Source organism: Pantherophis guttatus, chromosome 2 (genome assembly GCF_059756535.1).
Source record: "Pantherophis guttatus breed Tessera chromosome 2, ASM5975653v1, whole genome shotgun sequence".
Classification (NCBI taxonomy): domain Eukaryota; kingdom Metazoa; phylum Chordata; class Lepidosauria; order Squamata; family Colubridae; genus Pantherophis; species Pantherophis guttatus.
The window spans coordinates 211,149,403-211,163,597 of NC_142064.1; the positions used below are offsets into that span (position 1 = coordinate 211,149,403).

Below are 14,195 nucleotides of genomic sequence, written 5' to 3' on the forward strand. Positions count from 1 at the left end.
ATTAAGATCTACCCTCAACTTTTTACTTTTTCATAATAATAGAAACTAGCCATTTCTATAACAACAAATCTATCTAATTGGTAAAACCCAAAATCAAAGTTTCATTTTTCTCCCACCTCAAGCACAAAGCCCAGAAGTGGTTTCCAAGTAGAAATGAAAGTATTTGTATTTTTTTTCTTTGATCAAAGCAGTCAATTTAGCCATCTTTGCTAACTCCATTAGTTTTAGCAGCCATTCATCCATTGTGGGAATCGAGGTGACCTTCCATTTCTGTACGTAGGATAGTCTTGCTGTCGCCAACATATATAACATCAGAGTTCTGATTCCGCCCTCCTCCCCAAGTCTTGTTCCATTAAACCCCAAAGTCTCCGGTTTTCTTTCTGTATTCCCTTTAAGAATTTTCTGTATTAAGATATGAATCCTACTCCAATATTTCTTTGCTTTATCACACATCCACCATAGATGATAAAAAGTTCCTTCTTTACATTTACATTTCCAACATTCGTTTGAGGTACTTTTATACATTCTTGACAACTTATTGGATTTGGATTCTTGTAGAATGTTGGGCTCAGAAATCTGTGACCCTCCCCAACTCTATGATTTTATCATATATTGTAGTTTACAAAACAAAGTACACCAGACAATATTGGCTTTTGCTTACTTGGAAATAAGGAACTTGCCTGGATTAATCCGTTGACCTAAAACCTGATTTGCTTAATTGTTGTTTCCTGGAAATCCCCCAATTTCCCCAAGCTGTCAAGCTGGAATAATACATCTTAATGACTGGTTTAGCACTAAGTATGAAACTTGTAACACTGTACAAAGTTATAGGACTATAGCTGTTGTTTGGCTCTGTTCTTTGGCTGGCATAACCAGGTCATCCCTATGACTACCTTGATTGGTGTTAACAATGCTTGTCAGCACATTTCTGTGCAACCCCCCCCCCTTAAAAAAATAATAATTGTGCAGCCCTTGGCACTCATGCAAAGGAACCCAAAGGGGCAATCCAAAAAGTCCTTTAGGAGCCAGAAGACTTGGACCTCCCTGGAATTTTCTCTTTTGGCTGGACTCAATAGTCTTCGAAGGGCAACAAAGGGCATTCTTTAGGACAGGAAAACTATCGCAGTCATGTATTAATTGATTATATGCCACGCTAAGGGACCACACAGATAGATTTTCTCCATGATGATCCATCCTGAACCTGGTCCTTCGTATCTTCCAAGAGTGCCCCTATACCACTGCAGCTGGGTCCATTCACCTGGCTACTGCTGACCTCACCTCCTTTTTCCTTCCAGCTGAAGACACAATTCCAGGACGTCAAATTCGACTGTCTCCCTTTATCCTTTTTTCTCTTTCACATCCCTCCCCCCAAATTGGCATGGATCAATTAGGGGGCCTGGGGGGGGGTCCCAGACCTCCTAACTGGTAAATAGACCGGAGGCCATAAGTGGAATTCCTTCAGCAGGAAGGACTTGAACTTTGGGGTCCAAGGAAGGAGAAAGTTGGCAGAAAGTGGGCAGAATTCCAGAAGGCTGCTGGCCGGAGGGTGGTTCTTGCGCTCCGAGCTAGGCTGCCCGCTTCCCCTTGCCCATCCGCCGCGGACAACTCAGAGGCGGGCAGCTGCCGGGAAGTCTTGGGCTTGGAGACAGAGCGCGCTTCCCTCCGGCCTTTTCCTTCTCGGCTCTCGGGCTCCGGCAGTCTCCGGCGCTAGAAGCTGGGTGGAGCCCTCGCGTGCAGAACTTCGGGGGAAATGCGCGGCGGAGGCGTCCAGCTGAAGAGCAAGGCGCGCTTGAGGGCGGGCGAGCGAGCCGGCTTCTGGAGCCTCCCCTAGGCAGCTGGACGCGCGGCCTCAGAAAGGCTGCGGGGCTCGGGACAAAAGCCCAGGGAGTTGGCAAGAACTTCTGGCGGGGCCGCTAGTGCTGCCCAGCCGGGCAAGTGAGGGGCTATGCAGCGCGCGGGAGCCCTTTTCGCCGGCCTGGGAATGTGGTGGTGGCTCAGCTGGGACCTCGTCGCCGTCTGCGAGGCTGCCAAGGGCCGCGTGCCTCGCCTCCGCCTCTCCTATAAAGGTAAAGGGAGACGCCTTTGCAGTTCCTTCTAAGCCTTTTCTGATTTTTTTTCCTTCTTTTTTTTTGCCATCGGTTGAGCCTCGGCGATAGGGACGCTGATGATGCCATTTCGCAGACGGGGAACTGAGGCTGAGCCAGCGAAACTGGAGGGATCCAGAGGCCGTGGACGGATGATATCCTCCACTTGCTTCCCAGTTCCACAATTACTTTCGCTTTTTTTTAATCTGCGTTTCTGCACGTGTGTTTGGGTGAATCCCTTTATAGTGTTAGCTCTATCATCTTTTGGGATCTTTTTAATCTAATCTTGGTTCTTTCACTTTTTTTGTGGTGCGTTGATTAAATCCGGAGGGCAGCGAGTGTGCGCACGAACGAGATAGTTTGCAGGGACTAGTAACGTTAGAGCAGTCAGGCGACTTCATTCTGCACTTGCTAGATTCATTACAAGTCCCGAAATCTCAAAGGGGGAATCTTTGGACTGAGATCCACATTCTTTAAAGAGGTAGGGATTACTAAAACCCTTCGAACTGATTTAAATTGTGACTCATTTTCTCCTGGGCGCGTTCATATCACGGTTAGGGGTAAGTGAAGAACAGCGAGATAGATAAGAAGGGGGGGAAAAAATCTAAGAATGGCAGACAGGAGATTTTGGCTTCAGCACTGTGCAGGTGTGTGGAGTATGTTCCAAATCAAGAGTGCAAAAGTTATGAATTTAAATTGTGTGTATGGGATGGTTTTTCCATGTGGGGGGAGTGTTGAATTGCATGCAATTGAGAGAGATCAGAATTTGCACTGTACATTTCTGCAAGGATGTTTCCTAGTAATAGACATACAATATAATCAACCCAGAAAAAAGCATGTCAAACAAGCATACAAATCAGTTAGCATTACCAACTGATCCAAAAGCAAAATCATCTGGCGGTGCCATGCCTTGATTCCCTTGACAGCAACTTGATGCATCAAAATCAACAAGTGTGCTTTATTTTATCAGCATGCAGGCAAGAAAACTAAGTACTTTACACATTAGATTTTTGTAAAAGTTGTCAGCCCTGGGGGTAAATACTGATAGATTTCATTTGTCTTTCCTGAAATTTTACCACTAGAGAGTGAGGGGGAAAAAACCAACCCTCTCTGGGAGTTTTGCTAATTTTCTTTCTGATTGGGTGATATAACAAGCACTCATAAAGTTTTCTTTCACATGGTCCGTGAACAATGCCTGTATTTATGCAGCCCCACCTAAGGACAGTTCATATTTAATAGGGTCTCTATGCATGATCTCAAGAACATACTAGTTATTGTAGCTTTGTGGCTGAGTGGCATTTGCCTGGAAAAAGCAGGTTTACAGGAATCACCAACCCAACAAAGTCTTTAGCCCCAGGATGTGCTTTTTGTCACAAATCGCGGAGCAACTTTCACTGAAGTTACCTACAGTTTCCAGTTTTATTTTCCTACTTGCTTTTCTCTCTTCACACATTATATTCTGCAATGTGTTGTGCTGTGATTTTATTGTTTTTTCTGATTTGCAGAGGAATTTTTATTGCTTTTCAATTGTCTAAAACAGTGGTTCTCAACCTTTCCTTCACCACGAAACCCCTTTAAGTACCTTTTGTGGCCATGGACTATGGCCATGGACCTCCAAGACTTAACTCAAGTTTCAAATCATAACATTTCTTCACACTTTTGTGGACCCCCTGTGATGACATCGCCCCTCCCCCCGCAGGGTCCGTAGACCACAGGTTGAGAACCACAGTTTTAATACATTCTCCCTTTATTTAAATTATAATTAAAAAAAGTAATTATTACTTGTACTACCACCAAGTTATATGATGCTTCTTCATGAAAGCTGTTGTCTGTTAGCAGACTGATGAGTCTATGCTCATGAGAGAATACTGAAGACAACTTGTGAGAAGGTAAACCAATAGCTCTGCTTTCACCAATAAATGATATTGTCTGTGAGAGGTCCTTGGTGCTCTTTGAGCTTGGATGTTTTGTTTTTTTTTGCAGACATTTGTTAGCACTGTTAGTTTGGTTAATGAAATGTCTGCAAGAAAACAACTAAGCTCAAAGAGCGCCAAGCATCCCTCATTTCAACCCTGAACTACAAATATTATCCTTTATTGGTATCATCTATAAAAAACCTACTTACTTTCTCAGAGGTCAGGTAGTCTTGCATGATCTGAACAACTCCAGGATTGAACTTGGGACCTTCTGTATATGACATTGCTGGGCTATCTTCCTCCCAGCCTTCTGTCTTGACCTGGATTCCCTGAAGAGAGTTGTAATAAGGATCATAAAACAAGGATCATAAAACAAGGATCATAAAACAGGTGGCCTTTTTCCAAGGCTGCATTTCTTTGGGCCAGAATGGAAGCAGAACGATGGTATCTGGAGATGTAGTGTGAGTGAGAACAAGGGGAAGAATACATCAGGTGTCTCTGATGTTTGTAAAGTTATCTGAACTCTCAGTGATGGATCAGATGGACTGGATTATTTGCATTTATCATTATAAATGAAGAGTCTGGGCCTAAATGTCAGAACAATTGAGAGTCAATCTGAGAGGTTAGGTGGAATTTGCATATTTAGAATGTCTACTGTGAAAATTTGTATATTGCTTTTCTGCAGGATAAAGAAACACTATTGGAATGTTGTATATTTAATCATTCACTTGCCAAGTCCTGAAATATTGTTTCTTGCCAAATGCTTAGAGCAGTTATACTGCCCAATCAGTAGGACAGTGATCAGTTGGCAGAACTTGCTGTCTCAATGGTCATGGACATTTTTTTGCTTCCTACCATTGGGGATGCTTTTTGATTTCCTAAATTCATTATTTGAGATGCCATCTACTTCTTAGGTTAGCTCTGAACCCCTTAATTTTTGATCTAAGGTTGGGCTTAGTTAGTCAAGAGGATAATCAGTGGATTGTTGCAGTTGTTCGCAATGGCTCTTCTAGAATAGCAAAATACCCTTCTTTTGTGAAGATATCCTTCAGAGTCAATGTGTTGTTCAAATATGAATACTAGAGAAAGCTGTCAGTGTCCAGTAAAGCCTCAGTTGTAATAATTTGGTAAAATGTTGTTCAAAGCATTGGAGGTGAGAGGTAATAATTATTATGTTAGTCCTTTTGTCTATATTGGACTTAAAGGCTGAATAGGGAGCTCTGGTGCTCTGTGACATTACAGAAGATTCCCACAATAAAGAGAAAAACTGAGGAATTTCGATGAACTGGAACACATGTCACTCGATGTAAGTATTATGTCTAATAAATTTGAACATTTCTTGGGTGATCCTGGTTTGATGCAATTTAGGGATGGGGTGGGATGTTCTGAAGGCTGAACAGACTGTTTTGAAGATCTGAGGGTTACAAAGGGAGTGGAACCACAACTTATATAAGCGTAGTTGTTTAAGCAGAATTGTTTGGATTGTTCCTTCTTTGTGATATGTTTAGTTTAGGATTTACAGTATGTTAGTTTTCTTCTGTTTTGCATCACAAAATGGAAATAAACTCTGTGTTCCATTTTGAACAGTGATGATCAGATTGCCACAAAAAGGGCACTTGAGGGCCGCACGAAGGGGATGTGGGGATTTTATAATCTTCGAAATTTATCCTTGTTGTGGAATATGAAGGTTGGTGGCAGTAAGAAATCCAAGAAGCCACCCACTAGTGACCACAACCTTGCATTGTAGTGAAAATAAGTTGCTCTTTTGATGGTTTGTTCCCACAGAAGCCAGTAGTAAAATTCACATGTGCATCTCAGAGGAATAGTTATTGGCACTTCTACCCTTATGAGTCATTTTAAGGTTGACACACACAGTGTACTGAGGTATTGCTGAAGTAGCTGCATCTGCATCTATTTAGACAAATAGTTCACTTTCCAAACAAAAGTTCTCTTCTTTTCTCTAAGATGCTGCTCCATGCAAAAAGAAACATCATGGCCAGCAAACAAAGATAGTGTAACCTCAAATAGGCTAAAGGAAATAGGGAAAATCTGCTTTTAGGAGCAACTGTGGGAGGGCAGGAAATGTAAAACAGAAGAGTTGGGTTGGTGCTGGCTTAGACTGAATAGCTATGGAGATCTTTTTCCCAAAGACAGACCTGGTCCTTCTGGCTAAGATCCATTCTGATGAGATGTTGTAGGCTATGATCTGGGAATCTTGAATCTGAGAAGGGGTATATTTATATGAGGGTCTAAGTGGAATTATTCTAGGAGGAACGCCGTAGGCTATCCATGTGCCTCATCTGAGAAGGGGGGAAAATGTTAGAGCTGCCTTAAAATAATAATGCAACCAGCCACTTGTCACTGTCAATATGTAGTATTTTAGGTTTTTGGAAACTTATACTGGGTAACACAGTTCTGCAATCAGAGAACTATATAAATCCAAACATATGGATATAGCCAGAAAATGTGTTTGAGAAAGGCTCTTTGTTCTGCACTTTTGGGAAAAAAAAATCTTATAAAGAACTTTTCTCCCAGTTATTTATAGATTGCATTCCCAAGACATGGTAAACTAGGAGAGTGTTTTATCAGAATTCTAGTTACTTTACTCAGGAGGAAAGCTATTTACCCTCTTCCTACTTATAGTTGGTTACTGCATATGGCCACTGCAAATGGCTCATAGGCTCTCCAAGAGAGAGAATTAATTTTGAGAATCAGAGTAAAATAGGGACAGAAGGTTTTATTTCATCGAACACACCTCACCCAGAGTGATCTCAACCACAGTCAATTCTCTTATTTTTATTTAATCATATAAGGAGAAAAAGCTTACATGGTTCCTATCTCAAAAAGATGTCTAGAATGCTATCTAGTATATTTAGGTTAGTCAATGGTTCCTTTACTTCTCTGGTACAAATCACTTAGGTATATGTCCAGCTTTGTGTTAAACTTGGTGAGGCTTTAAGTACCCATATGAATAGTGACAGAAACAATAACCAGAGTTATTACTGAACGCAAAACCAGAACTTTTTTCAGTGATAATCAAGGTACTTGGAACAGACTCTAAAAATGTGAATGAGTAGCTCAACTTAACAATGGGTATGGAATTCTAGAGAGACGCTTCCTGATCTATTTTAGCAAATATTCAACAATTGTCTCATGTTCAAGGTGCCATGAACTGCCTGATGGGATCTTAAACAAAAGAATGGATAGGTAGGAATTCCAATGAAAGAACTTTCTACAGCAAACCACAGAGCTCACAAGGATCCAATATTGACTTGTAGCATGCATTAGGTGATTTTTTAAAAAAAATATTTTCCTCTTTTTCTTTTATTAAGATTAGGGTTAGATAATGTCTGTGCCTCCTAATTGATCTTGAAATGGGAAGCAGAGAAGAGGCAGCTGTAGGACACTCTCATCTCCCCATTACCACTGTTCTGCTTTATGGCCATAGCTTAGTGCACCTTTCAGGAAAAAAAATGGTAGCACACATACAGGTTCAATAACCATAAGCAAGCACAGCACTCGTGCATGCATGTAAATAGATGCATGCACACATACACATGTATGTAAGCCGCTTCATTGTAGAGGGATGTCTTTGGCAAATTGTTTTTGGACTGTTGATAGTAGTATGTCTGTGTATTTAAAAAAATCCCCTGTGTAAACCATCTTGTATTACTTCTTGCTTTTTCACCACTGCTGGATGGTCCTTTAATTTTTGGAAATATAACTGCCTGTCCCAGAGCTGTACCTCTCATTTGGTGCCATAAGCAGTCAGAAAATCCCAACAATTGCCAGTCAATCAAAACTCTGCTTTCAGGAGTGGGTGGAAGGAGGGAAGGAGCTTCCTGAGCCTTGAGTGCAAATTGAGCTAAATTCTGACTCTCTCCAGCACCACGCGAAGGATTAGGTGGACCTAGGACAACTCAACTCTGAAATAATTATTGGAGAGAGAGCAGGTGTTTGGAGATAGAACTATGCTGGCTGCTGTTGATCATGCCTAATGCCCAGAAGGCATCCTTCCCCCTTTTACTTTCCAAAGAAGCAGGGCCAAACATCGTTTTTCTCCATTCATATGTTGAAATGTCTTGCTTACTTCTCATCCACACTACCTCCTTTCTTATGTTGTTTATTTTTAAACAGCAGTTTATTTATCGAGTAGGGCACTCTGATTGTCTGGCTCCTGCTTTACTGACCCAATCACACACAATAGATCAGACGGAAGGCTTGGGCCTGGGAAAAAATATAACAAATGCTGAATTTGCACGTGTATGTGTTTCTTGCAGTTAGGCCACCTAATAAAGGAGAATATTTGTAGCTCAGGGTTGAAATGAGGGGTCCTTGCTGCTCTCTGAATTTGTTTTCCTGTAGATGTTTCATTACCAAAACTAGGAAACATCATCAGTGCTAGTAAGGAGTGCGGTTTGCTCTCAGTTTATATTCTAGTGGCTTGCCCTGTCAGTGTTGTTGAGAGTGGTCTTAGAGTTTTTTTTGGTTGAGCTGTTTACTGTTGGCTTCTTTGGCAGTTTCTTGATTGGGGTATTGCTTACTTGATTGTTGGTCTGAAGTTAATCTTGAAGTTAATCTAACTCCAAGACCAAGTCCAAAGATGCCAGGGAATTTCTAGAAACCTGGCACTCTGACAAATTAGCCATCAATAGACACATCGACATTAACAGCATCTATATGCTATGCAAAAGAGACAATCAACCAGCCAAAAAGAGAACAAAAACACACACGCACTTCTCCATTAGCAATCAGCAGATCAGCATAGATTAATTCCAAGATTATCAGACCAACAATCAAGTAAACAATGCCCCAATCAAGAAATTGCCAAAGAAGCCAACAGTAAATAGCCCAACCAAATAATTTCTAAGAGCATCTCCACCAACACTGACAGGGCAAGCCATTAGAATATAAACTGACAGCAAACAGCACTCCTTACTAACACAGATGATGTTACCTAGTTAGGGTGATGAAACATCTGTAAGAAAACAAGCAAACTCAGAGAGCCCTAAGCCTCCTAATATAAGAATACAGGTATACCATTCTGCATATCTAAAAGTCTTCTCTTTCAATTCTGTGGCTTAAAACCTTTTTTTAAAGCTACCATTTGAGGTTATTCAGGTGTAGAACAAGTGGATGAATCTGTTGGAAGACAGATAGATTAAAAAATAAATATAGAAATGTACAGGTGTCATTTGAGGAAGTGACTCATTCTTTTCCAATATGGGATTCTCCATCCTTATCGAAAAACATATATAACTGCACAATAACATTGTGGGAGGAGAACCAGGTGCCAAAACTCAGGAACATGAGAGTCACACTGTCAAGATAACCTGGATGATGGCAACGGGGCTGCAAGATTCTGGATGATGCCTAACTACATGGCAGCAGAAATAAAGAAATGCTGTTTGCTATGCATCTTTTGTAGCACATATCTGGTAAGCCAGTTGTGAAACCGTGGCTCTTCCTTTGGGCACTGAGACTGAATGTTGAGGGGTTGATGGAATGGATGTGGTTTGTATCTGTAGGAAGTTAGCACCCACCCCTTTCTTGGAAGAATGAAATATTTTAGGAAATATTAAAAAGGCAGAATATTATGTTTCCCTGGTTGAGAAATGGAGAAACATGTTTTAAAGACAAAGCAACTCCAATCTTCCTGCCTCCCCCCCCCCTTTGTTAATGCAGAAACTCAATCTTTGACAATAGGACCCATCTGCAACACAATAGCAACAGAAACTAACACAATGGGACCCATCTAGGACAGAAACTCACCACATGGCACCTGGGAAGATTACATCAGTCAGCAAGGCTAGCTAAGACCCCCACCCCCTGGGAGTCTGACAACCAATCAGGATACTCTTTCAGGGCCCCAGGAAGTTCAAAGCCAGAGTAAGCATAAAACCCAGGGACTCGCTGTATCTCACCCCCTTTTCTGTTCAGGAACTCAAGCCATGTGATCCTGTCCACCATTAAACCATATTTCCAAGCAGTCTCCATGTTTCCAGTGTCTTTTTCCCCACTTGGAGCTGAACCCAGAAGGATATTTCTTCTAAAATAAAAAAATCAGCATAAAATCAAGACCAGAAGTTTTTCTTTTAGGATTACTGGATAAGGAATTGGGGGGAAAAAAAAGAAGATTTGGAGCTTTATTACTATATATGTTAACTGCACCAAGAATTGAATACACGGAAATGGAGAGAGACATCAATCCCCACAATAGAGCACTGGATGGAAAAAGTGTCAGAACTAACAGAGATGGCAAAATTGATGTTTTAATCAGAGAAAAAATATATCCAGTTTTATTTCTACCCGGAAAGCATTTCTGGATTTTGTGCTTGAGACAGAAAAAAATATATGAAATTTTTACTTTGGGGTTTTCCTGATTAAACTAGTTTCTTATGGAACTGGCTAGTATTTGTTAGAATGATGCAATAAAAAGTTGAGGCTGTAATTCTAGTTTGCATTTACATTTGCATTTTATTGCACTGAAAAAAATTGGAAGTCAGTGCCTTTTTTTCTTGTCCTATTTTATTCCTTTCTCTCTTTCTTCCTTTCCCACTTTCCTATCACTTTTATTTTCATTTGTATTTTACATTCTTAATAATAAAATGGAATGGATGTGGTTTGTTCATTGAGCTACACAGTATAATGTGATTTTTAGGAGCCTCAGTCCACTTTCTTTTTAATGGATCAATACAAGTGGTTTGTTTTTGTTTTTATTTTAGAGTCCCTTGGGTAGATAGGCAGCCAAATAAATTTATTAAACAAACAAATACACAAACAACTCTAAGATCACATTCCTAACTTCATTTGAGGCCTAGCTGAAAGCAACCTCAAAATAAGAGAAGTGGCAGAAAATAAGAACGTGGCTTTAGGAGTCACTGAATGGTTGATTTGGATTGGATGGGGTAGACCGAGAGGGTAAAATGTTCCATGAGTGAGAAATGAAGATGTACTAAATTAGACAAAACAGTTCCCAGCAAAGATCAGGTTGGCACAATCCCATCCCTAGTTCTAAATATTGTTTTGCTTTGTCTTTTACTCTGTTGTAATTTTCTTGACTTCCTGGTTTAAATTAGTCTAAGGGCCTTGATGGGCAGAAAAGTAATTTATAAATATAAATATTTTAAATGTATAAATAAAGCCTGCATGTTGTTTTCCATTGCCTAGGATCAGCTATATTTCCTTTACTCTATGTAGTCACATGTAAGAAAATAAGGCCATGGTCTTTTTGTTACGAAGTATTTTTGTCTGCATTTTATTCCCTCTAATATTGTAAAGACAATGGCTTGGAATGCCTGTGTGTATCCTGTGAGCACAGTTTGTCAGTACATTGCCTGGGCCTTGTGGTGGGTGAGATGCAACAATGTATTGGCCTGCAAGGTCATGTCTAGATCAGAGATTCTACTGGACTTCAGTTGTACTTGAGGTTTACTAATCAAAAGGTGCCAAAAATGATAAGGGAATTCCTTATGATTAGAAAGGAATTCTGCGTGTGAAACTTGCTTTTTAAAAACTGTTATGGAAAGCCTCAATTAATCAAAGCCACAAGAGACGTCAATCTGTTGGTCAATCTGTCAAACCACAAGGAATGGTGTCAGTCAAAGTGTTAGTTGATGGCTATGGCATCATTTATAGGATCCAGCATGCTTTGAATGACTTGTTGTGAGTCATTCACCTCTTGATGAAGCTAATGGGAGACATCCCCCATTAGTTTTGGGGTGAGATACCACACTGATAATACTCTGCCTTTTTATCCTGGGCTGAGCCTGAGATGGTGTGGAAGTCTTGAATGGGTGCTTTGGATACTGCTCAGATCTGGGTAGGACAAAGCAGGTTCAAAGTGAACTAAAGCAAGCCATTTCTGATGAAGTATCTCTATTGCCACCAATGATAACTTTTGATTTTTGTACAATATTTGTTTTGAAAGGAAAAGAAAAGAAAAAAGAAAGATGTGCAGAATTTGCAAAATACTGATATTACATGGAAATGTTTTCAGAACAAGATAAAACTAGAAGAAAATACAATTGGAAGAAACATCTCGTTTTTAATCCTTATGTATTAATTTGGATTAGAATAAAAATCAAATAATTTTAAGACTGTTTAGCCATTTTAACATTTTCTACTGTTAAACTGTCAGAAAGAGTATTTATATTGTTACATTTAATAATAAATATACTGCTACATTTAATTGCTATTAAAAAAATTCAAAACAAGACTTTCTATATAATAAAAATAAACAATTTTAACTAAAGAGTTTAGAACTTTTAAGTGAAGCCAAAGCTTGGCTTCTTGGATGTCTCAGCAAGTTTTCTGTGTAATTGTACTCCATAAATGAAGTTTCAAATTGAAACTAAAATTAGTCTTCTTTTCAGAATGCCATTATTTTGGGGATTATTGCACACTTCCACAATTTAAGTCGGCATCTCTTTAATGAAGGAGTGAGATGTGATTTCCAATAAAAAGCATAAAGTATTCTGTGGACAGTTACCCTATATAAAGTGAGCTCAGTGTATTTTATAGATATATTAAGTTTAGTAATACTTAACAGAAAAATATGTGGGAGAAAAGGAAAGCCAATTCTTAGAGTTTGTTGCATCTTGCAGTAAATCATCTAAATAATAGCTGAATTATTTATGGCATTACCACCAGATATAGTAGAACATTCCAGTTGTTACAGTTACACAACTTTTTAACAATTATCACTGGGATAATTTATCAGCAGAAGAACATTTGTAGCTACTTTCTTACAGTGTATTGTTCACAGTGAATCTGATGCTCGTCTTCCATTAATGCTCTCATTGTTGCTTGTCAATTATATCATTTAAGTTCTGTCTGTCTCTTTTTGATTATGTAATCTTTAACTACCTTGGTCTCTGAATCATATTTCAATATCAACTTACATAAAAAATCCAGCAAGTGTTCTGCATTTTGTATGACAAACACTTCAAATTCAGTCAAACATTCTGAGCATGTTCACCTTGTTTTTTCAATTCCTTCTGGACTAGACTGTTCATTTAAAATACTTGGAGCACTTTTGACAATCCTAAGGAAAGAATCTCGAACAATTTTATTTTTGCAGGCTGTCAAGATTTTTTTGTCCAATGATCAAACTTTTCAGCATAGATCTCTTCATGAAAATATATATTTATTTTTTATTCTTTTTAAAAATATTTATCCTATAAAGTCTGTATTTTATTAAATAACTAAAGTCATAAATAAAAAAGAATTATTAAAAAATATATCCTATATATCATATTTATCCTATGCATATAATAAGCTGCTTTGAACAGAGTTCATACTTAACAATCATCCAAAGTTATTTCTGCAAATCCTGTTCCTTTCTTAGTCTGAATCGAAGTTTAAATCTGAAGTTTAATTCTTGTTTGTTTATTTAACCAGATGAAATTACACATTTTGTCTTTACCACTCATTCAGCATCTTTTCATCAATGTTTATTGAAATCATTTGGAACAGGAAACTAACTCTTGGAAGAATGTTCATTTTTATTGTTAACATTCTCCTTAGCCAAAATGTGTTCAACTTTTTTCATCTAAGAATGTCCATTACACTCTTTCAGATTTACAAATTACTCTAGAGTACATATTATTTTCCAGCTAAGTAAATTCCTAATTATTTTATTGATTTAATAGTAATATTAAACCCTGATGTTTATCTTAGGAATTGTTATTCCTCTTTGGAGAATTTCCATGCAATCAATCGTGTCTTATTGTTGTTTATCCAAGATCCTATACTGCATTGTTGTATATATTCCATTATTAATTCTAAAGACTCCCTTGGATGAGTAACAATAACTGCAACTTAATCATGGTACACTTTGAATTTATATACACTGCTCAAAAAAATAAAGGGAACACAAGCAGAAGACATCCGAGATCTGAATGAATGAAATAGCCTTATTAAATACTTTGTTCATTACATACAGTAGTTTTGTGTTCCCTTTAGTTGTTTGAGCAGTGTATAAACTACTGTATGTAAAGAACAAAGTATTTAATAAGGCTATTTCATTCATTCAGATCTCGGATGTCTTCTGCTTGTGTTCCCTTTATTTTTTTGAGCAGTATACTTGTCTTGCCATTTTAACTCTAAAAAATACTATCCTATTGAATCTTTTCTGCTAATGGTTCAATAAAATCAGAAAGGGAGAATTGGGCAACCTTGTCTTATCCTTTAT

The 14,195-nt window shown here is 38.7% G+C and overlaps 1 protein-coding gene across 1 annotated transcript in view; it reads left to right on the forward strand.

Moving 5' to 3' along the window:
• The first annotated feature begins 1,105 nt into the window (after window positions 1–1,105).
• Window positions 1,106–14,195, forward strand: part of SEMA3G (semaphorin 3G) — an 89,727-nt gene continuing 76,637 nt past the window's right edge. Inside the window, exon 1 of the mRNA XM_034439718.3 lies at window positions 1,106–2,066. Coding sequence (XP_034295609.1) covers window positions 1,946–2,066 — 121 coding nt within the window. The 5' untranslated portion in view covers window positions 1,106–1,945. The remainder of the gene's footprint in view (window positions 2,067–14,195) is intronic.